This window comes from Vidua macroura, chromosome 2 (genome assembly GCF_024509145.1).
Source record: "Vidua macroura isolate BioBank_ID:100142 chromosome 2, ASM2450914v1, whole genome shotgun sequence".
NCBI classification, from domain to species: Eukaryota; Metazoa; Chordata; class Aves; order Passeriformes; family Viduidae; genus Vidua; species Vidua macroura.
The window spans coordinates 98,626,135-98,651,643 of NC_071572.1; the positions used below are offsets into that span (position 1 = coordinate 98,626,135).

A 25,509-nucleotide genomic window follows, 5' to 3' on the forward strand; every position below is an offset into this window, starting at 1 on the left:
AGGTTTTTGGGTTTGCTGCTTTTGCTATGTGAGCTGTAGTGTTGGTGATATGGCAGATGACAAAAGAAATCAAAAGCAAAGAAGCAGCTCTGTCAGACACAGCTGAATGCAACGCACCAGCCCTGCCACAGAGAATGAGTGAATCCCACAGGACAGCACATGCATAGAATCATCATAGTCAATAATGCTATGGATTGGAAGTAATCTTAAAGATCATTTAGTTCCAACTCCCCTGCCATGGGCAGGGACACCTCCCACTAGACCAGGTTGCCCAAAACCCCATCCAGCCTGGCCTTGAACACTTCCAGGGATGAGGCACCCTCCAATTCTCTGGGAAATCCGTGACAGCACTTCATCATCCTCACAGTAAATTCTTCCTAATATTTAATCTAAAACCAACTCCTTTCAGTTTAAAGTCATTTTCCCTTTTCCTATTACTATATATCCTTGTAAAAAATCATTCTCCAGCTTCCTTGTAAGTCTTTGTCCTAGGGTGACGTTATGATGCTTGTATCCCCAGTCGTCTGTTTTGTTTATGCTGGATATTATGTTCTGTGCCTTCAAGACTGGCTCTGAAAAGCGAAGTTTTGTTTTGTTATCAGCCTGCTCACTCCCCCACGGTCTGCTGGACACAGACAGAGGTACATAGTGCTGCTTTTGCTTTTTGGTTTTGCTTTCACCTTTGTTCTTGCTCTTTGTGCTTGCTCCTGCTTCTGCTTGTTTTGCTTTTTGTTTGTTAGCTAGTTAGCTGGGGAGTCCAAATTTTCCCTGGACTGTCTTTCTTTCCGTTTTCTTGGAACCATTTGAACCTGCTCTGGACTGGGACCTGTGAAAACACCGAGAGTTTGCACTTTGTGGCCTGCAGCGCCGGAGGGACCGATAACAGGGCAAGCACTCCCAGGAGAGACTTTCTGAATTTGTCATCTCTTCAGAACAGTGAAATAGTTTTGTCATCTGGTGTTGTTCTTTTTTTTTTTTTTTTTTTTTTTTTTTGTGCTGGGGAGTGCTTTGCCTGTTAAATAAACAGGTTTTTTTCCACTTCTCTCCAAGGAAATTCTTCCCAAACCAGGTTGGGGGAGGGGCCGTGGGGGTTTGCTTTCTGGGGGTTCCTTCTTCAGATTTTCTCCCATATTTGCCCCAGACCAGGACAGCCCTCTTCAGATACTGGAAGGATGACAGAAGGTCTTCTCTTCTCCAGGCTGAACAGCCCCATCTCTCTCTGCATGTCTTCATAGGAGAGGTGCTCCAGCCCTCTGATCATCTTTGTGGCTCCTCTCTGGGCTTGCTCCAGCAGGTCCATGCTGGACCAAAATGTTGGTGATCCCAGAGCTGGATGCAGCACTCAAGAAAGTGTCTCGTCAGCCTTACCAGAGTTTTCTCCTGAGGTGACTGACAAGCTAGATCTGTTCACACTGAGGACTGCTTGGAGATTTTCTTGGCACTTTTTTAATACCTCTTTTTGTTCTCACTTTTTATCTGCCAGCAACTAAAGCCAGTTGGCCTTAATGAAGAATGAAAAAAAAGGAACAATGAAGAGTGGCTTTCCAATTAGCAATGGCAACAGACATTCCAGGATTAGTGTTTTCTCATAATACATGGAAAATAAGGAACAATAAATTGCAGAAAGCCTGATATTATGCACTTTAATGAAAAAAGATGATGAGTTTTCAGTCCAGGCTTTAGGAATGCCAATACTGTGTAATAAAGGTAAACAGAAGTGTTCAGTGCTTTTGGTCTCAAGCTCCAAAATGAAAAAATATGAAATTTTATTACCCATATTTTAAAAATCAAATACAGCCTACAGCCTTTCTCTTTGGCTGTTAATATGAAGAAGTTCAAGATGAGCTATATGTCATTACAGAGTAACTACCCTTTAAAAGAGGAAAGACCCCCCAAAATTCAGTTTGCTAATATGACATTCATGAGAGATTATTTTAATAAGAAACATACAGCATGAGGGCAGGTGTCTTCAAGCTAGATCTGGAGCCATAATTTAAGTCCTTTGCATGATGCAGAAAATTCAGAGTAACAGTGACCACGGACTTTGGATCGCTGTCTTTGACTTCATTCACAGGTGAAGCAGAGCCCAGAGTTAAGCATGATGAGCCACAAGTTCAGCAGTAGGTGACCCATGTAATACCTTGGCTAAGAAACTGAGATTCTGTCATCCTATAAAGTCTGGAACAAGAAGCACCTAGGAGCCATTACTTACAGTTATAGCAGGGATTTTCTACCTCAATTCTTTGAGATCAGGAATGCCTCTTGCTAGTGGACTTAAATTCAAAATAAAGCAATGTGTCTTTCCCTTAGAAAAACTTAGAGGGATCTGCAAAAAGGGAAAAGTTGGAAGTCATGAATCTACAGAATTGTGTAGAGCTATGATTGCTAGCCCTAACACCTGCGTCTCACAGTGATGGGTTCTGTCACTCCTTGATGTCTGCACTGACCTCTGTAAATATTTTGCCAATGACTTCTTCCTTTCCTGCTGCAGGCATTCCCCAAGGTCAGACTCTATAAACAGTTCATGGTAGCTTGGTTACTCCTCAAAGCAATTCAGATCCTTCATCGTAGGAGCTCCAGAAAGGTGACAGAAGGAAAGTCCTGATGCCGTCTCATCTCTTCATGCTTATGGGGGATGCAGAGATGAGTTTAGAGAGGAATGGAGTGATTGTCATGGGGATTATGGGCTCTGATGGGGCTAGAGAAACAAGAGACCTGTCAATAGCATTTTTATGGATCAGAGAAATTCGCATGTTATAGACCAGCTCAATGGGACAGGCAAGGAAGGGACCAGGAGTGGCTGGATGACCACAGCCATATGGTGAATAAGCAGCCAGCAACAGGAAGGAAGAAATGGACTCTCAGGAAGGAGATGTTACCTCTAGCAGCCCAAGCTTCTAGCTCTTTCTTAGTTTTTATGCTTGGTTGTGCCATTTCATGTATGTGTGAAATGAAGCGGAAGCATTTGTGTCTTCTGGTATCTGGTGTTAAGACTCCAATACCTCTGAAGGATATTCCAAAGAAGTTCTGCAAGCTCTTCCACTAGATATGAAAAAAGGAGCTTGGCCTCCTATTCCTGGAGGAATGCTGGCTGTCTCTCAATGACACAAGGGGAGAACATGAGGATGCCATAGTCACTAAATCATTCAATTATTCCTAAAGGGAAGATCATTCACCCCAAGAATTGAAGAAGGATATCAGCTGTGAATCTTATGAGTATTTTGCCTTCTTGGATACTCCATTTCTATTTCCTGTTCACTGTTCTACCAAAGGGTGCCACTATAAACAGAGAATAGATAAACAAACATTTGGAATATTTATGCTAATAATAAGAGCTGGTGGCTAAACTGCATTTCCTTGCAATGTTAAATCACCTGTGATCATGAGCAGGAAGCCTCTCCCACAGGATACCCAAGTATCGTCCCCAGTTATCAAAGACAGCATGTCAGAGGGCCAGGCATCAGGGCAAAGGGTGCAGCCCTAAACTGCAGGAGGACTCATTTGGGAGCAGGGGGCCTGCTGACAAGGCACCCCTCTGCTGTTTTGTGACCACCAGGTGATGAGCAAGCTGCCAACAAAGGAGGCCAGCTGGCTGTCCATAGAAAGGAGGGCCAGAGAGTACAGCAGAGTGGAACTACAGATGTATGACTGGAGAGCAACCGTGCCCTAAGGGGGAAGCCAGTTGTGGGATGTCCCTGTTCAGTCCATGAGAGATGCTGTGTGTGCACCCAGCACATGTACTTTTGGCATTTCTGTGATACAAACCAGGCCATGGGTGGAGGCAAGGGACTACAAATGCTCTGAGCAGAAAGGAGTTCTTGAGTCCTTTGAGATGTTACTTCCTCAGGAGAGCTGAATGACCTCCTTCCAGCTATCTCCCTCCATCATCTTATGGACTATATCTGATCTAAGAAACATTGGTAATGGGTGTGCCTACATTAAGACCACTGGAATTATTGACTTTCCACTTGAGGAGGAGATTATCCATTAAACTGAAACAGAAAAAAAAGAAATTTCCAATATTCAGTGGAATGAAACAATTCATTCTGTTTGACTGAAGAATTTGAAGTGACTCCAAACAAATGCTTTCCTTCCATTGCCTTGGGGCTTTAAAAAAGTCAAAGAAGGAAAGACATACAGCCAAAGGGGAAGGCTAGGTGTCCTAGTCAAAGCTATCAAGACAAATGCTGCCTTCCTCCTCACTTTGTGTCTGAGGGACTTCAACAGTAGTGTGGGGGGCGGGGGAGGGAGAGGTGCCGGGCTCTTGCCTGGGATATGTACAAATGGGCTTCAAACCTTTGGCTTGCCCAGTTGAGGCTAATGAGCCTGTGCTGAGATCTCATGAGAAGATGAGAGGATGGACACATGCTCTGGGCGTTGATGCTTTTCCACTTTCTAAAAGGTGGTAAAGGGAGAAAATGTGTAATGGGGACTTGAGACTGGAGCTGAGGGAAGTGAGATCCAACTGCAGCCAGCAAATACCCATCTTCTTTTGCCTAATGACCAAAACCCATAAATTAGTTAGGACAGCTTTGACTAGGATGCTGGGAAGAACATGCTGATGGTGGGAAGATTCATCTTGGGAGTCCCTGTGCAGAGCTGTGCATGAGGCAGAAGGGGTATTTGAACCTATTTCCTCTGTACTAGGTTGACAGGGAAAGTTCCAAAATCAGCCTCTCTTTGCAAAAGAAGCCCAAATCCCCTTGAGAAACCAACTTCAGCAGATGGAAATGTTTCGTAGCAGAAATGTCAGCACAGAGGATAAATAATGCTGGTGGCCACCCCCTGTTGGTTTTTGGCAAATCAAAGGTGTGCCCAGCTCCTCATCTTGGAACTTTTTCCTTTTATCAGCACTGCCACAGGTCAAGCAGGATGCAGGACAATCACAACATGGGAATTTAGTGAGCCTTTCAGTACACAGTGTGTGGCACATTCATTACCTAGACCCACTGGCTGATAACTGTGTCATTTACTTGGGCTGCTTGTTCTGCCAAGTCCACATAGGTCATCAGTAGAAATGCAAACACATTCCATTTTTTATAGGCTTTCTTATATTTTTCTTTTATGGAAAATACATTTTTCTGTCATTTTGTACCCGGAAGTTTTCCTCCCACACATCATGCAGACAAATAAACAACCCCACAGCCCAGTCAGGGAGGTAAGCAGGCCTGATACTGTGCTATGTCAAACGGAGCCAGTCTTTTACATATGTTATATATTCACCTTTTCTCTGGCATCTGCATTGCACTTGGGAAAACACTCGCACGCAAAGGGATGGGCTCTAGGGAATGGAGAAACATTATCTAGCACGGGAATGCTCAATTAATTTTCAGCAAGCAGCTTTTATAATACATAACATACACTTAACATAATACACTTTGGTCTTGTGCCAGAGATTCTAAATGATTAGGCTGTATCAATTTACTCTTGAAACACTGATTAAAATCTCAAAACTTTCATAGCAAATGATGCATGAACCAGAATCTGAAATGTGATGATTGAAATATTGCAATGTCACAGATTCATCACACAGCCTTTCCAAATCCACTCTCAGTTTCAGCTGGCCCCTTAAATGTTCTACTCACACATCCTAGTGATCAGCTTTTTTCTCCTGTTCTGTCTCCCCCTCCCCGACCCTCTGCCTCTTGGAAAGATAATAGCCAGGCCTTAATTGAAGCAAACAGGTCATTAAAACAGTAATTTTGTAGTTATTCACAATGACAGACATTCATTCAGTGCCAAAGACAAGAAAAGAATCAAGGACTGGATATTCCATGCACATTAATTCTACCATAGACCAAATTAAAGTTAAACATCCTCCTCATTTCTTACTGTGAGAAATTTCCATTGGGGACAGAATTTAAACAAAGAAAACTGAAAAATAACTATTCAATTCTTGCCCTATGAATGGTGCCCCAGCTTTGAAGGACGTCTTAACAAATGGTGTCACAGCTTCTCCAAAGAGAAGGAAGATTCTCATCTCCTGTTTCTTGGTGCACAGTCACAACTCATCATTTGTTGCAGATAAGAGAGGTCAAATCACCCTGATTATTTTTACAACCTCTCTGTAGGACAACCCTTATCACAGTGTCACAGAAATGCACTTAGTTCTAACTGGAATCCAGAAACTCCAAGCAAAATTTCTTGCTGCATGAAGCACATTGGCCAAAGATGATGTCTGTCCTAGGAACCATTGTTCCAGAGCTTTTGTGAAATGATACTTTAGCAGCAAGCCAACACTGTAAATTTCATATTGGGTCTCAAATGCCTGTATAGATAAGTGCACTTGGACTTTTTCAAACTGTCAGCTACAGGTCCCTTCCTTAGCTGTCAAACTGCAGTGTCTCTGGGGAGAAACCATGTGTAATTCAGATAGTCTGACAGTGAGGATGTCCTGACCTGCTCTGGCAAAGGACAGCACTCATCACCCTGAAGGGAGACATATGAGCCTGGACTCATTTCACTTCAGGCCAAGTTGAGAGTCTTATTACACTTTGACTTTTTCCCACAGTCTGTAGAGAGAGGCACCACCAGACCCTTTGTCAACACTCAAATGAAGATGTGTTTTTGTCCCCAGTGACCCTGAAGGAAACTGCTCCTAAGTATTCAGTTAAATGCCTAAAATGAGATGAAGTGGCCTGGACCAGACAGCAGCCTGGTGTAGCTGCCTCCACATGAACTGCAAATGTGCTCCAGTTCAAGTCCAGGCTTGGCAAGCCAGGACCAAACATGCCAGGCCATGCCTGGCATCACACTAACATCTAAGGATGCTAGATACTGGGACTTTGGGGAGATGACCTCTGCTCCAACCATTTTAAGGACCATCTGAGAAGTAGGGAGAAGTCAGAGGGAGAAGCACATCTTCATTTCAAGATGCAGAGTAGACACCTGGCTAGACCCAGTGGCTATCCCCTGAGGGCTCTCCTCCTCCCAGCTGGCAGTGCTCTCCACTGTGCTTTTGGCATGCTTGAACTCCTGTCCAGGAGCTTTCCTGGTCCATCACACGCCACCATTAGGGGACAACTTCTGTGTTCTTTTCAGAGCTTTTACTCTGCTCCAGCTCAAACTGTATGTATGCAAGGATGAAAAAAACTCCAACTGAATGAGATCATTTTTCTCTTCTCATCTCAGACATTCAGCCTGCTAGCCAGGGTTACTGGAATAAAGCAGGGAAGCTCTTTTTCCATAGCAAGCCATCTGGTTGACATAGACTCACACTGATGCTAATCTGTTGGTTTCTTTCTTTTTATTATTTTTTTTTTTCCGAGGAACACTTCATCTGCAGCTGTAAATTCAGACCTGCTCCCTCTGTGTGCGGAGCATTCATTTTGCACACATATTTATTACCACATTATGCCCCATTGTAGGTGTCAGGAAATCATTGTTATCCTTGGTGTGTCTACGTTGTTCTAATGTCAGGGATGTACTTTCAAATGGAAATTAAGCAATTATGTTTCACATGGGGAAACCTGACAGACGCATAGATTTTTACACCACTGGCAATGTTGCTGTCACAAAAGCAGACATTGTTCTCAGTGGACTGCCAAAGAAATATAATGTATTTCAAGAGCAAAGTGGGAGAGGGAGGGGAGCAAGAAGGGGGAATGTGGTGTAATTAACTGTGTGATTTGAGTTCATAGATCATGGAGCTGTTTAACTTCAAAATGCAGAAGTGACATGACAATGAGGCTACTTAACTCATCCTTGAAAAGGAGGTTTCCAGTAGCCTTTTAAAACACAAATAAATGCTTTCAGCACTATCTTCAACTCCTAGTTAAATCAGGATGCTACTGCATGTTGATTATTTGTAGTGCTTATTTAGGAATTGGTCTTATTAGCTACTAAGACAAGTGCTGTAGGAGCAAAGAGCCATGCTGGTCCCCAGTTTATTGAACATCAGCCCTCTAGCCCAGTCGGCTAGGTGGTGTCCCTGGGACAGGGAGCTGGGCAATCCTTCACCTGGTGAGGAATGTGTGCTGCAGGTTGGTGCCATACATCCCCTAGGGATGGGAACACTCCGCTCGTCCCCCATGGCTCTGTTCTTGTAAGGAAGCACGCAGAGCCCATCTGGAACCTTGTGCAGCACAAGCCGCCTTCCCTCCTCCTCCTCCCACCTTCCCCCCAGCTATTTTTGGTTTGTTGCAGGCTTTATTCAGCAGCCTTTTGTGTAACTCTCCTCTGCCCTTGGTCATTAGCTTCATACTACTCCCTCGGGTGTAATAGACCAACAGCAGTCCAAAGCCAGGAGCCAGTGAGCTCAGGCAAAGGGCTGTACTTGTGCCCAGTTGAAAGCAATAGAATTCTGGGGCCCAAGGAAGAGAATATCTTAAAAATGAAGTATTTTAAAAATATTTCAATCAAATCCCCACGTTTTATAAAAAGGTCTGTTAAGAAGCACAGCAGTGTACATCATAAACCAAGCCTTCACTTAAATGGATTTCTAGAAAATATCAAAAAGGACTTAGGACTCTTCAAGGAGAATTTATTTGTTTCACGGATATTTTAGATGGGCAAATCCTGTAGCCCTGAACAAACCAAAATTCTTACAATTGAGATTGAGAGGAATAACCAGTGATCAAGACTTCTGTAAGCCAAGAACTGCATGAAGATGACTGAGAAAATGGCTGTTGCCTCAAGGAGCTCATAGTAAAATACAAGGCACCACAAAACCACTGAGATGGGGGAAAAGTAGAAATTTCTATCCTTCCTCCCCTCCATGAGGCAAAAAAGGTATATTTATCATCCCAGGTCTCAATGGAATTTTGGAGCAAGGGAAGAAGTGTAATCAGATTTTCGGATGCCAGTCAGGGCTTTTAAGCTCCTCCTCTGGCCGTTCAGGTCACCTTTACCTGTATGAGAGGGGAATAAAACCCACAGATGTTTGTTTGGGTCCAGCTGGCTGCAGATAGCCTGCTCGTAGAGGTGCAGAGCAGAAACACTTGTTGGCACCTGGACACTTTTGCTGAACATGAGACCCTACCCTATCTCCACAGTCCAAGAAGGCTCAGGGGGCAACTGTGCCTACTGCCATAGCTTTCAGGCTAGGAAGCAGTGCTGATGTAATTTCCTTCAGGATATGAACCTTTCTTTTCCCGTCTTTCACCTCTTCCTGCCCACTCATCAACCCTGGTCACAGGCTCTAATTTTAATTATTTTCCCGGCTCCCCAGGGAAGACATCTCTTGTTCATTAAGACACACCACTCCTCATTCTTCTTCCTGTCTCATTTATTTCTTTCTCTATCTCCTGCAGAAGGTAAACCATATGAGACCTGGAAGCTCTCCTTGAAGAGATTGAAGATCACTGGACAAATAAGTGCTGCTCTAACACCAGTAGATTAATACCACATAGCTTCCTCAACAAGAGGGAAAAATCAGTGTCCCACAGATCAGGTGGGAAAAATGAACCAACAGACGCAAATTATAGAGCTCCCTGTAGGTGCAGAAGACGAATCAGTATCAGCACCACCTGGGTTTCTGTCAAGCAAGGCTGGGGTGGAGGGACACATGACATTTTTTGGTCCTCTGCAAATACATGTTTTACAACAACTTGGCAAAATGTCCAAAATGTTTTCTAGGAATACTTGCAGCTGATAGGATGCTGAAAGAGGTAAACAAGTTAGTGACAGTGTCAGGACAGTAGGCCACAAGCAAACCACGAAGCGCTGCCAAACCCAGGTGTAAAGAGCACAGACCATCCCAGGAAGTAATGGATGTGACAAAAAGGCATAATGTGGGCTCAGTATACTCCTGATGGACCACCCTCACCATCCCCTATATTGTGGCTAGCAGGGAGAATGTGATTCTTGGCTATTAAATTGCAAAATCCTGAATAGGATCCAGATTTTTAATGAAAGACTCCAATCTATTCAACTTTCCCCCCCTGAAAAGTGACAACTTGGAGCACAGATGGTGGTTATGTTCTCCAGCTCACAAAGGAGGACAAAAACAAGCCTTTCTCTTCCACAGAGGAGCTCCGTACATCCAAAAGGCTCCTTCACATAGACAATAATCCCTCTCTGCATCTTCCCTGCTTTGTTCCTAACCTTGTATCAATCCGCCACAACTCTCCACTTGGGCAAACTCTCCACTTTGTCAGATGCATCCCACCTGTTCCTAGCAGTGGGTTCCATAGTTGTCAATGCCCAATTCCTGTTGGCACTAGATGTGCAGCCAGGTGTTTACCCATTGCAGCTTCCCAAGCCCTTCCTTTTACTCATGGAGACCAGGTATTGAAAGCATAATGGCTTAGGTTATGGCAACCAAAAAGCACACTGTTTATACACACTGTTAGTTTGAGCTCAGTGCTTCCAAATCCCTGGACAGAATTCAGATACACAACTCCCCTTCTGCCCAATAGGATTTGTGTGGTTACACTTTGGCAGGGTTGAAAATACTTACACACACATGGAACAGAACACATGGACACAAGTATAAGGACATCTGAGAATGTCACTGTTTGTAGTTATTCTGTAAGCCCACTGGGACAGATACCTCATCTCTCAGTGGCTTCAAAGCCAAGTAGGACTCTTTTGTACACTGTAAAAATAAACAGTTTTCTATGAAGAACTGCTGAAAAAGGCCCTGGCAAACTGCACCAAGAATCTTTCTGATCCTTGCAAGTGCTACTGGCAAACTCGTTTCTATAGTGGTTTTCTCTTAAAAGGGTCCAGTAACATTTTCTTCTTGTCATGGAGTATCATGTCCATTCTAATGAGTTACTGCTTTTTAGTAGTTGCCTGCTATCTAGTGGTTTACACATACCACTGGCACAAGTAAAGAAGAACTTTTAAAGCACGACTTCCAGATAAAATGAGAGCATGGAAAAGTGCTGAACCATGGTCCTCTTCACTTCCCTGTGCTATTCCAGCTCTTTTCTCTCTGCCCTTTCTACCTCCACTCCTTTATTTCCAATCTTATCAGAGTGATAGCATTGTTTGGGTTGGAAGTGCCCTCTGGAGATCATTTAGTCCAGTTTCCCTGCTCAGGCAGGGTCACTTGGAGCAGGTTAAACAGGCATGCATCCAGGTGGGTTTTGAATATATCCAGAGTGGGAGACTCCACAACCTTCCTTTGAGCCTTTTATTCCCCCCATATTTTCCTGCAAAAAAACCCCTCCAATCAAGCCAACAACAAAACCTCTGATCTCTGTAGATCATTTGGCCCATGCTGCTTGTCATTAAGCAATAGTCCTGGAAGGGAAATGCTCAAGTCAGGCATATGCATACAGGGACAACTTGCTTTGGAAATAAAAACCACAGCAAATAATCCTTTCTGAAGGTCTCCTCTCTGCCAAAGCTGCACTCTAACCAATGGGCTGGGAAAAAGGTACATAGCACTCACTCTTGCTGCAATTCTGTGGTAGCACATCCATTACAGATTTCACAGAACTATAGAACAGCCCATGTTGGAAGGGACTTCAAACCATTCATGGTCCAACCATTCATGGAAGAGCCTAGAGGACATTATCTAGCACCCTGTCCAACTGAACCTTGGAAACCTCCAGCGATGGGGACTCTACAATAACCCATGAAAGGCTGTTCCAGTGAATGATTGTTCCTAATGTAAACAATTTCTGTCTGCGTCATGACAAAAGCTCTCCCAGTGCAACTTATACTTGTTGCCCCTTGTCTTAATGTCCTGGGATGACTTTATGGTGTTTGTATCCCCAATTGTTTGTTCTGTTTATGCTGGATATTAAGTTCTGCACCTTTAAGACCAATTCTGAGAGCGAAGAGGGGAGAGAAAAAGTGCAGAGTTTGTATCAGGGACTGCACTTGCTCCCCCACATCCTGCTCCTCGACTGTGTTGTCTGCAGCATGGACAGACGGCAGGAGAGAGCTTTCCTTTGATTTTTTGTTAGTTTTTTTTCTTTTTTAGCTATCTGAGGCAGAGAAGTTCCTGGACTGTGGTTTTTCTTTTTCTTGGAACTGTTCAAACCTGCTCTGGACAGAAAACTCAGAAGAACACCGTGAGCTCACACCTGTGGCCCACTGGGACCAGTGATGCTGCATTCCAGCACCAGAGGGACTGATAAGAGACTGAGTGAGCCAAGCTACACCCCACGAAAAGGACTTTCTGAATTTGCCATCTCTTCTGAACAGCAAGAGTTATACTGCTTAATATTATTAATTTTTTATGCTTGTGAATACTTTGCTTGTTAAATAAACAGTTTTTTCTACTTTTCTCCAATGAAATCTTTTCCTGAACCATCTGGGGGAGGGGAGGCTTGAATTTGCTTTTCTAGAGGGACAACATTCAAAGGCTTCCTCCCAAAATTTGCCCTAAACCAGGACACTTTTCCATGTGACTCCGCAGGAAGACAGAGACAATTCTCTTTTGGGAATGTGGCTCTGCAGCACCAGTAGCTAATGCAAGTGGCACTCACTCCTTAGGAGCTTTCAGTCATTGGTGGCACCAAGATATTTTGAAATACAAGAAAGGATGGTCCAGTGGCTGCACCATCAAGAGACGATGTGGCAGGACATGACATTGGGGGAGAAAATTGAAGTCAGAGGAAGGGTGAAACACATGTAAGGAGTTGCAGACACCACACAAGCCACCCAGTGCCATCTGCTGCTGTCTGGAGATGATGTGAGCCCTGTAAAGGGCATGACACTTGGGGATCGACCTCATATGGAAGGAACAGCAGGATTGAGCTCAGCGCTGCTCCACCTGCACCTGGAGGAAAGGTGCAGCAGCAAATCCCGCTGCTGATAACAGCAGCCTGATCTCTGTATCCAGTGTGCCCACTCAAGTGGCACCAGATCCCTGGTGAGACCTTAGCATGACTGATGCCAATAAAGGTAGAGAAATTCAGCAGAAATTATAGTCTTTTTCATTTGCGCTCGCATTGCTGTTGCTTTCTTCATGTCCAGCCTTATTGTGGTCTTTTTCCACATTCAATTCAACAGTTCATTTTCCACTATTTCCTTCCTCACTGCCTACTTTTCTTCATTTTCAACATTGCCTTTTTTATTTGAGCCAGCTTTGCTGCCTTCTTCTTAATTTCCATCCTCATTGCTCTCTCTCTAACCTTTCTGCTCAGTTTCTCCAGCATAGGATTGACTAAAAGAGAAGAAAATACACCAGCTTGGAGTTTTTTCACTTTCACCCCTACTGAATACACTCTGAACTGTTTTGGAAGAACCTGTAGCAATGCCAGCTTGCACAAGGAATTCAAGAGGAAGTGGTGATGATTCCATTCACAACTAGGGCTGCAGAGAGTTTTGATTTTGGCTGTCCTCATGAATGTGGATTCCTGTTCTGAAACAGTTTGCTCAGCTGGCCTGAAATCAAGGGGAGATGGGGCTATAACAAATTAGCATATTCTGAAAAAGAATCAGATCCTCAGATTGAAAAGAGAAAGGGTGAACAAAACAATGACCATAATCCCAAATCAGAAGCCAAATTTTAAAGCAGAACTTTTCACCTTCCTATTACCTTATCCTTTTGAAAATTGAAGAGACTCACAGGGGCATTGTTTTACCTGACACACCATTGTTTGCTTTGCAACTGTCTCAGGGTATGCAATGCATCTTAAAAGGGAGCTTTGGAAAAATTAGGACAATTTGCAATGTGACAGACCCTAAAAGACAACAGTTGTGCACAGAGGGGGCACTAGAGTTCAGCTTGGACACTTGAGCTATAGAAGCTCTTTAAGAATGTAAAGCAATGTGCTGTTTTCCTCAGTCTTAGCAATCCTTTGCGAGATAACTTCAGTGAACTAAGAAATGTAAATGCTACTTCATATTTAAATAGATGCTGTGCCATTGCTTTGTTGTTAGCATTGGTGCTTCTCTTTCTTCAGATAAGTGCTGGTGAGTGATGGGTATATGAAATGGTACAAGCCTTACTTCTTTCCTTTTTTGGTTTCATTAATATCAATAAACCAACTTGACAGCCAAATAAAATACCCATCACCTTTGCTTTGCCCCTTGTTGTCTGGATTTTATAAATGCAATGACTGTAACTATCCTAACAGCCTTGAAGATTCATGTCAGCACTTACAGTATCGGGGTGATACCAGGATAATGTTTTGGCAGAGGAACAGCTTTTCCTCTGTGTTTTATTAACTGTTATTAAAAAACATGGAAAATAATTGTTTATCAGTTCCATGTCAGTTTGTGATGGAGTATCTATGCATCACCCACATGATGGCAAAGAATGCAAAATACGTAAAAAGTCACACAAATAATCACATCATTCTCTTCACCTCCACTCTCTCCATCCCATGAACACTCAAAGATTCACCACCATGTTCACGAAAATGAAAATGTCCAGAGTGTGTAGGCCAGCAACTGTATGTAGACAGAGATGGGTTCTCTTTAGAACACGTGTACAGTAAGGTCCTTAGGGATTAGCCTAATTGCATCACTGAATCTGTCTAAATGAACTTTTAGATTTGCATTTATATCAGGATTCATTATTTCCTCCAACTCAGTCCAAGAGTTACTGACTACCCTGTGAAGGGTAACAGCATCAGTAGCCTGACTGCACCGTGTTTTTCTTTGCATTCCTCTGTGATACTAGTGAAGAAATAATCAGCAAATTATTCCAAAGGCATTTATTTCTTTCTTGTACATTAATTAAAAATAAAATTTTACAAAATATGGAACCACATACTGAAATATACAATCTTAATTCATACATCAAGCATTTTTTAATGTAAGCTAGAAAAATAGAAATTTCACTTTGGACCCATGTAATAATCTTGCTAAAATTCCTAATATTCCTAATAATAATTCCTAAAATTCCTAATAATATTCCTAATTCATAATAATATTCCTAAAACTGATGTTTAAATACTTTTTCCTTAAAAAGGGAAAGTGCACATTACTTCACCAGACTACAAAAATAATTCAGTGCATATTCCTAAAACAGGCATTCAGATTACATTTCCTTTCATATATGATTTCTAAATAGTTAATAGTTCAGGTTTTTCATATTCTGAAACACAGATGAACAGAATTAGTTGGAAAAAAAGTTGAATAAGCTATTGCCTCTCTCCTGAAATTTAGTTTTCAGCAAGGTCATAATAAACTCTTCTTGGAGCTCTTCTTTATTCAAAGTTAGGCAAAATTTGCTAGAGTTGATGCAAAATATTTCTTTACATTTTACCTAGAAGACTTCAAATACATTCAAGCTTTACCAGCCATTTTGGCCATTTGCTATAGGCATCTGTGAACTGGGGTCACAGTTGGAATTTACCAAAGTAAACATTCATTCTGCTCAAAATATTGTCAATTATTAACTTTAAAAAGTTCTCCAGCAAGGAGTTATATATTAATAGTAGTTTGATATACAGGTATTTAAGTTAAGAACATCAGACTGCATATGACACAAATCAATTCCAGTTCTCATTAGCATCCACTTTCTGCATGTTTTATATAGACACAGGCTGACATTTTGGTTGAAGCCCACTCCACAGAAAGTGTCACTTACATTAATAAATAAAGGATAATTAGGTCTTTTTTATTTTTTAACCTGAAAAATTACATAGGTTTTGGTTTAGTTCTTAACACAAAATGTACATGTTATCTAATACATGTTTGTAAGGCTTCAATCCCTTAGAATAAAAGAAGCAAAATAAAAAATACAGCTTCTCCATCTGCCCTTCTCTACCTGAAGCTTTAGCACTTAAGAGTCATACTGTCCACACAACCTCAGCCAGGTGACACCTTCTGTGAAATAGGTCAGCATTGGACAAAATCATGTAAATCAAACTCAGTGAAATTATTTTTAAAAATGTAATGTCCTAAAAAGAGTCAATATTGGGGTTTTTTCCATTTTGGTTGATTTTATGACTGAACATTGCACTTCTCATCCAAAAAGGCCACTTTTCTGAATTTGGATAGATTATGACAAAGAAAGAAGAAATTGCATAAAACATGCTATACAAACATATTTTGCTATACAGCTTCTAAAACTTGTAATTACAGTAACTAAAAGCATACATTCTATAAAAAAAATGAGTACAAAACATAGAAAATCAAGTATTTAAGACTTGCTCAAGGATGTAGTTGGTCTGATCTTGCAAAATACTTGGGCAGGTGCTTAATATTAAGCATATGAGTCATTGTGCCAAGAGAGATTTTATGGTGAACACTAATGCACAAATATTAGACTGGCTCTTCCACTTCAAGATAAGCATGGATGTAAGTGCTTTGCTGGATATGGATCAGGATGCTCAGCACCTAACAGGGCTGCAGGCACCGATCCAGCAAAGCACTTACCCACACGAACAACACGGCCGACTTTAAGATCACTGCTCATGTGCTTAACTTTAGGCATGCTCGTAAGTGCTTTCCTGGAAGGGCCCGATAGACCAATCGTGTGTAAGCTATAAAATTTGAAGCAGAGTATGTTTAACACACTGCATATTTAACAATGCTAATCTGCTGAGATTTGCTCTTTCTTGGAACAGGGCATGTCCGATGTCAAACATTTATTTTTCAGAAAGTGTGTAAAAAAAACTGTCAAAAGCAGCTTTGTGATTATGGCAAGTTAAAATAATGTAAGAAAATCTCCTTATGCTCCTTTCATTTCTTCTTTGCACGTCTTTTCTCAGGCATCTACAAAGGAAAGAGAAAACCCTAGTCAAAACCATTACTTTATTCAAATAACCATCCATGCATTTAATTTTGCCCCAATAAACATCATGTCAGATGCAAGTGAACACCTGAAAACAAGCACACTGAACCCTTCCAGATTTCAGATCTGAATGCAAGTTCTGCCAACTATGCCACCTCTTCCACTGAAAATATTCAAATCACCAATCACATCTACAAATAGAACTAAGTTTATTGCTTAAGACTGAAAATAATGTGCCAGTTTGACCCTTACATATCCCTAAGTCAGTGCTTGTTATTTCCATGTTTTCCATGCCCACTAACGTCAACCCATTTGCTATGCAAAGTCAAAAAAAGTGAAAATGTGAGAACTGTTTAATCCCAGATAAACAACTATAAAATCATCACAGCTCATCAGATATTTACATGAACATGTAGAGATGTCATGTTAACCCAGAAAAAGAAATAAAGTAAGACCACATTTCTATAATAGTGCTGGCATATTGCTCCATACTATGCTAACCAAGGAAGAAATAGCAAACAGCACTTCATAATGACCTACTGCTACTGCTGGCCAGGCAGGGTAACTATATTTAAATCCTTATTGTGGTAGGAAATATTGTTTTATGCACTTGGCACCATATGCTCTTCATAACTTCTTACAGATACATGTAAGTATCAAAGTTACTAAATGTATTCCATGCTTTCCTTAAGGGAAAAGAGTTTTTGTTTTCACATGAAAGCTCTAATGGTTTTTGGAAATGGCTTATTTTTTTTGTCATGCACAAATTCCTGCTCAACTAAAAGCACAGTCACTAATAAAATTACTATTGTGATAAGTTACAGCATAGCTGACAGCTAAAGTTAAGATGTGGCACTAAAGCAAAATGCATCCCTGCACAGAGGAAGAACTCTAGACTTAGTCCTTGAGCACAGCAGCAGATGTGAAAGCCATAGGTACAGCAAGAAAAAATAAAATCTGGTAGATCTCTCTCTGTCCCAAATTCTGACCAGAGAAACTGGGACTTTTTCATAGAAGGTTCTTGAACAGCTCCGTCAATGAAAAGGCGCACTTGCAAAATTTATTTCACAAAACTTTTGAACTGATAAAACCCAAACCCCTAAAACTAGCATATTTAAATATCCAGATGAGCTTCTACCATATTTCTGTTCTGCTCCATAGCTCCTGTTTCTAACGTAATTCTCTCCCTTTTTTGGTTTTCCAACAAGCACCCATTCCATGCCTGTCTACTTGCTCAGCATCTTCTAGAACTGGCTTTTCATTAATAGATACAAAACTCCTTTTTTTCTTCCAAAACACTCCCTAACTTGTTGCTTCCTGCACAGAACTTCTCCATTAACATGACAGAATGTGCCTGTTCTTTTTCTTTCTTTTTTTTCCCATAGCATCATCATGCATTTTTGACGGATGTTTTTCAAAATTGCCATCACTTCTGCATCCCTTCTACTCACATGAATTTGGGAGGTTGAATGTTTTTCCAGAATTTAACCCATCCAGTTAATAACCACAATTGCTCGTTCTGGGCTCATCAAACACTATTTATTATGAGAGAAAATAATTCTGTAGATTTCCAAGTATTTTCCTCTATCTGGAATTCCAACCATGCTGGCCCCTCTGTGCATTTGCAAACTACAGCTGACACTTTGTAAAAAAAAACAGTTTGAAAGCACACAAGACCCAACAAGAACTACAAAACTGCATAGAACACATGGCAAGGCTTCTCTTTCATTTCTGGCTGGAAGAGAGTGCCACAGAGCTTTTTAACCTAACAGACACCATTTTAATCCAAAGGTTGTAAATGACAGCAAGTAAGTTTGAAATGGAAAAATGGTATAGTCAGAAATATGACTATAAAAATGGTATAGTCAGAAAGGGGGAATTCCTAATTTCTCTGAAACTTGCATGACCAAGGGATACAGGCAGATTCTCTACTGAGCTGAAGTAGCAAAGACTGATGTGTTTTAAGAGTGTCTTTCAAAAACACAATTTGTAGTTGATCCACAGTAATTACTCAGTACAACAACTGATGGATGACATTGATTATTGTACAGAATAGGCTAGATCGGTACAAATTATCCCAGTGACTCAATCTCTTTTTCAATTCTGTGATTGAGGGAAGCCACATCATCAGCTATCCCTCTAAATACACAGGAATACTCTGTAATGATGAAAGAACACAGAAAAGAGTGGGTAGTGCATTTTAAATAACAGTCCTACCTTGTGCAAAACTTTGTAAAACTAAACCTTTTCTAAGACACTCAAGCTTATGAATCCAATGCCAAACAGGCTTCTTAAAAAAAAAACCCACCCATTTTTGCCTTTAAATCAATTTTTCCCTGATTATTTTTGTAAGGACCTCTTGACCTTGGAACTAAACATAAAAACACCCCCATATTGCTAGGTGGTAAGAGATTTATCATGTAACACCAAAGAGATGCCAGAACTCTTTAAGGATTAAAATTTATACACAAGAAAATACCGAAAACACTTAAAAAATGTGCTGAAACCCAACCTAACTTTTGAAGCATACAGCAAATACAGCAAGCACAAGTTTGTTACACAAAGCACTTTATTGCATTACGTGTACACTGACATTCATTGTCATTTGTTTCCAGCATATTGAAAACAACCCAAATCCCAATACAGAGGGTATCCTTGCCTCAATAAAATACCACCACTGACAATGCTTACATCAGCACTTACATTTGGGTCAAAATAAAAATGCAATGATGCCATCCTACTCTGATGTAACACTGGGTAAAAAACTTCAGATGGTTTTAAAAAAATAATGCTCCTTATGAATTTAAGAAAAAAATCATCAAAGGTGGGCAAGTTTTCAGCCTAGAATGAAGTGTAATGGAGAAAATTCCATGGTGGGCTTGACTGGCTTGCTCTAGAAGGAGCAGCAGCACAGTATGATACCCTGATAAGCCTTGCTTCTAGCTCACATCACCATGTTAATGCAGCTGGGCCATCTTCCCAATCCAGGCTGGAAAATCAGATATCATGGTACTGCCTTGTCTCACTAAGGCCCAACAGCTCTGTGCCCTGCCAGCTCACAGACCTCTCCATGACACTCGTACCCAGACACGCCCTGATATACTATACTAACAAAAAACTCCAGGAGACATCTTTAGCTTAACATAAAAATAAGCACTGTATAAAATTCTTTCAAGAACAAGTCTTCATTTTGATGTTTTAGGTTTGGAACTGAAGAAAGCAGAAATGGATTTCATTCCACTCTTATCAACTTTGGCCAGAGCCTTCTGTGCTGCAGACATCTTGGTGTTTGCCTGTGAGTGAAATGATAAACAGAAACAGTTAAACAGCAACTCCATAGGGGAGAAACAGATGCTACAAACTCCTAAATACAGAAGTCAAGCAATAAGTTGAATTGTTTTTTTAGTATACAGCCATCAGCCATAAAGATAATGTTATGCAGGCTTTGAATTGTAGGAGACAAACATTAAAAAACAAATTTGAGATTATTCAAACTGAAGAATACTTGTGATGAATTACTTAACCTCAAACAAAGACAGGAAACCAACTACAAGGAGAAGGAGGTGAAACATCTCTCCTTTCTGCAGAATGAGGTATCCCAAATCAAACATTTACTTTGGGATAATCCCTGAGTGTACATTAAGAGGAATAATGCATGCAATAGAACAGATGCATTCTGTACCCTCCGACTCCATCTCATGATTATGCTGTCAGCAGGCTGAATTACAGACCTGCATTACGGATGATGAATAATTCACACTGATTTACTATCAAAGGCTATGCAGAGTGAAATAAAGAGAAAAGAGATTAAGAACTAGGCATGAAAAAGGTAACTAACGTTTCCAAAGCACTTTTGAGGCCACTGGGACAACTTCCCAGACTTCTACACCTAAAACACATTTTATGAACCACATTTTATAGAGCCGAACTCTTTTCTTTCTTGTATTTTGAAGTGTTATGTTTTAAATCTCTAGCTGCTTTCCCTATTAAGAAAACTTTATATTAACCTTTCTTTATGATACTCCTCAGTCTGCAGGACTTCCCAATAACAGTACTTGGGATTAGCTAGATGGCTATGAATACAATGGAGATAGGCAACAACTGTATGATTGTCTGTGTTACTCTACAAAGAAAACCACTGCCAAAGTATTTTAAAAAGAGTAGTATACTGTACAGCATCCAAGGGCTATCTTTTCTTTCCCAGATTCCCTCATCAATGTGCATTATTATTTCAGAAGTAAATCATATTTAATGTTAAAATGAATTATCTCTCCTCAGTTTATTTCTATCTTTATGCTAAGTTCAAAAGCTATAGTATATAATGTGGGGAGGGGGGAAACATGCATATTTAAACTATTTATCACCTTCACTTAGGGGGCAATCCTCTTACTTTCCAAACTAGGATGTGCAATGAGTACAAAAAAAAAACAAAACAAAAAAGCTGGGGTTTTGGGGGGAGGAAGGAATGCATCTGTCACCAGCTGCTTCTCTTTGCAAAGGGATAACGAGTAGTCAGCATTAGACTGAAGGTCACAAGACCAGCACAGCGGGCCTTTTTGGTTCCCCATGGATTGGAGGAAGATTCATTTTCAATGTTCAGAGAAATAAGCCAGTACAAGCCTCACAGCTTTGGCAGACATAGACAGGATCTATTTCTTTTCACATCTCTGTTGCTCTCCTAGGAATAGTACAGTGGCAGGCACTGCTGGACTCAGATTTGGATTGGCCTCCAAACATGCGTTGGAGCTGGCAATCAGTAAGTTCTGTGTTGATTTAACTTCATTAAGTTGACATAAGTAAGTGCACAAGCAATATTTCTAGGTAAAAGTAAAGCCTGTCCTAGCATCCCTTGGAATTTAAGTAAATGCTGCCATCTTCATTTCTTATTTGAGTTACTAAAATTTACCAGTTGCTATCATTAAGCCATAGGATTTCTCATCTAAAGTGCTTTTCGAGCATTAGCTGAGCACCTTAACACGTGTGTCTGAGTCTGTCAGGCTCACTGGAATGTTCACTGGTGAAATACAGCCCAGCAGTAATAGTACAAAACAGCTCAGTATAGGAAATTAAAACTGTCACATTAAACCTGAAAGAAAAGGTCAAAGAGATATAATTACAGATGTCAGACAATTTTGTATTTGTTTTGTATTTGTGATGTGTTTTGAAGGAGGAAATTAAGCACTCTGTGCTAGTATTTGCTATTCATCTACACTTCAGCAAAACATGTATGAATGCAAGGCTTGCTTACCTTTTTGGTTTTCAGATTGTCGCTGTTAAATTTAGTATAGTCTTCTTGTGGTTCCACAGGGACATCTGACAATTTCCTTTTCTGAAATGTTAGAGTGAGGAAGTTGCTCTGTCAACCACTTTTATGATGTACACACATGGAAGTTCAAAGCTTTGGCTTTAAAACGTAACCATAGCACCAAAACAGGACTGGCAATCAACTGAAGAATCTGCAGCAAGAGTGGAAGATTTCTGTCTGCAACTGTCTTCTCTACATGTGAATATAAACCATCTTTACAGCATTCAGAAGAGAGCATTCAGTGTCAGGGGAAGCATTTTCTTCCTAGCCTTCTGAAGAATGACTGTTAGAAACAGCCATGATTGTGGCTTTGGTGTCAGTCTATTTAGAGAACTTTCTGGAGCAGCTATTGGAAGACAGTGCCTGACAGTCAAGGAACTGTGGTGCTCATGATCTCATGGACCTGTGCAGCAACTCCAGTGCTGTAGCTATCTGCCGACACAAGCCGATCATCATCTTGTCTGTTGTCTGTTTGCTCACAGCCTTTAGAATTAATTCATTTCTACAGGCTCGCAACAGTGAAACACTGTCATAGCTCCACTGACTGCCTCATCACTTGAATCCAACAGTATAATATGGAAGTTTGGCTCTGCATGTGCTGTGTGCCTTCTAACTTCAGAAATAATGCACGTGAACAATTCTCGGCACTCCACATGATCAGGCCATAAAAATGAATATTTCTTTCCATAAACTGTGAGCATGTGTTTAGTTTAAAGGTGAAAACTTTCTGGTATGTTTCCAAAAGAGAAAAAAAATATGTAGTATTTTACAACACTGTATTTTTATTATTATTATATATCTGATATTACTACCCTGTCCTTAATATCCTGTGAAATCTAGACTGTGGCCTTCCCAGCTTTTGTGCCAGAGAGTGATTTTGCAAGCAACTTGGATGGTACCATACATTTTAAGATCCTGTTTTATTCATTTTGTTTATGGTGCTTGTGATATCTCTCTTTCTCCCCCTCCCTCTCTCTCTTTGGCACAGAAGCCAAGTCTGCAGCCTAGATTTCTCAGCTCTTAGAACCAGATCCAACTGAAGCCTTTTCTTTTGATTTCAATGGAATCTGGATCAGCCTCTTTAGGAGGCTGTTTACTGTGCTTTGATTACATTTTCAAATGACAATCTAATGAAGAATTACTTTTCTCCTCTTTTTGGAATCTGATAAACAAGTTTTTAAAATTTATAACAAAAATGTTTGCATTTCAGCAAAGCATTTGCTGTTTAGCTGTAGCAAAGCCTACATATTCTTTGTAAATGTCTCTCATCATCTGCCAGTGGCCAGACTCCCTTTGCTGACAAACCGGACAGTGCGATGATTACAACACAAGATCAATGGCTTACAATTAATACGAAGAACATGCAATTTTTATTTAATCATTAAATCACAAAGACCAGGCTGTACCCAGTTGGTTCCTGTTCAAGAAAGAGAATGTGTCATTGCTTTTCAGCTGATCACTGAAGTTTCTACATCTTTCCTCCTTTCAGAGTTTAACGTAATGTCCAAACATGCAATTATTTTTCCAAAAAGGAAATGCATGTTAGAACCTTATTTTGGAATAACCATATATTATGTCTGTTAATACACCTTGCCCTCATGAAGAGAAATGTCAACACAAGTGATTAAAAATGGTCTGAAGAGGACGAAGTTTCCACATATAAGCTACCTTGCTCCTCTGAGATTGTGAAATAAAGGAGTGTTTCAATCTCTGAAGTTGCAAGGACATCATACACACCCTGGTCAGTGCTCTGGAAATTAATCAGATCCTCAGCAAGGTCTCACTGCCCAACAACTGAACAGTTCTAAGCCTCATTTCCTCTGCAACCAAACTGCTGAAATAAAACTGTTTTTAAAAATAGATTCTCAGAACTATCCCAATGGTATAAAAGCTATTCGTACACAATATGGAATGTACATCACATGCAGTTTAATACAGTTGTTTTAACATGCTTATACAGCTAATGACTATCAGTTGGCTCCTGATGTGTGCTTAATATTTCTTACAACGCATAAAGATAATTCTTAACTGAATCAAAGGGCCAAGTAACTGTGCAGCCAGAACAACTGTCCAGCCACATGGAAATAACATATCTCTGGATATCCATTGGAGAACAAATGCTATTAATAACAGTAGGGCTCAATTATTCCTCTATGTGCTAGCTGACATGCTGCTAAACAGAACAGTCACTGAACCAGCCAGAAATGAGGGTTTTTTTTAGACTTTGTTTCGGTAAGTAGCAGGGACATTGCAGGAAAGACCAGCATAGTATGTAATCTCATTTCAGCAGACATAGGCTGCCCAGTTTATATTAAATGGAAAGGATTATCAAAAGTCGGGTTATTGGTTCTAGGGGGGCAAACTTTGCAAACCAGATGCCTTACTTGTCTGAGGCAAAGCAAAGGAACTTGATGTGTGAGAAAGACACTTGGAAGGTAAAAGAAAAAGACTGAAGAAGTGATTTTGGATCTTTTACTTCAAACAAGGTGAAAATCTTGGAGGAAAAAGCTTCTCAGACTAAACACTATAAATGCGGCTCCTTGCTCACACAGATGCACACATGTTCCACCACCCCCCATCCATCCCCAAAGAAATCCAACTGACACTAGGTGTAAGCAGAAGTATCTAATGAATGGGGGGAAAAAATGACTGGGGGAAAAGAAATATTAAAAAAAGAGATCGGTTTAGGGGTCAGGTAATCCTGGGACTAAGTGAGAACTGCCAAAAAGTCAAGCTGAGTTAGACCTTGGAAAGGAAATTAAACCAAACAGTACAAGGTTGTTTAGCCACAGAGGCAAAAAGGGAATTAAAAAAGAGAAAGTGAAGCTGCTGTTCTGTAGAGATTGGATAGATATTAAAGTTAACCTATGTGTGGACCCAAAATGGAAGAACTCTTTTGCCTCAGTAAATAATTTTCAATAAAAATGAAGAGGTTAAGCACAGGGACAGAAGAGGGAATAGAAATCACTCTATTCAAGATAGAAGTAAAACTCAATATGCTGATCCGGTTGGAAGACTGCATCAGAAATTACAAGATGAGAGACAGAACCTTAAAAATAGGTGGGTGTATGTAGTTAGCATCTACAGATGCTACCACCTATTTTTAAGGTGTATATTCTATCAGGCAGGGACCATATTAGTGCAGAATAGCCAAGGACCCATCCCTAATATAAGAATGAAGAAAAAGTGATAGTAGGACTCAGGAGAAGAGAGTAGGGAAAAAAGTTAAAGAAGGAAGAATAATTAAAGAAGAAATGAAACACAGAATCATAAAGTGGTTTGGGTTTGAAGGGTCCTTAAAGATCATCTAGTTCCAACCCTTCTGCCATGGGCAGGAATACCTTCCACTAGACCAGGTGGCTCAGAGCCCCATCCAACCTGGCCTTGAACACTGCCAGAGATGGGAGCTCACAACATCTCTGGGCAACCTGTTCCACTGCCTCACCACCTTCACATCGAATTTAGACCTACCCTCTCTCTCGGCTTAAGGCCATTGTCCCTTGTCCTGTCACTACATGCCCTTGTAAAAAGTTCTTGCCAGCTCTCCTGTAGCCCCTTTAAGGTACTGGAAGGTGCTCTACGGTCTCCCTGAAGCCTTCTCTTCTCCAGGCTG

General features: G+C 40.8%; 1 protein-coding gene across 4 annotated transcripts in view; it reads right to left on the reverse strand.

Moving 5' to 3' along the window:
• Positions 1-14,549: 14,549 nt before the first annotated feature.
• RNASEH2B (ribonuclease H2 subunit B) overlaps positions 14,550-25,509 on the reverse strand; it is a 43,416-nt gene continuing 32,456 nt past the window's right edge. For 2 of the 4 annotated variants that reach the window (XM_053971222.1, XM_053971221.1), the window contains exons 10-11: positions 21,840-21,920; positions 19,143-19,884 (exon numbers count right to left, since the gene is read on the reverse strand). In XM_053971222.1, coding sequence (XP_053827197.1) covers positions 19,777-19,884; positions 21,840-21,920 — 189 coding nt within the window. In that variant the 3' untranslated portion in view covers positions 19,143-19,776. The other 2 variants (XM_053971224.1, XM_053971223.1) reach the window with 2 other exon arrangements.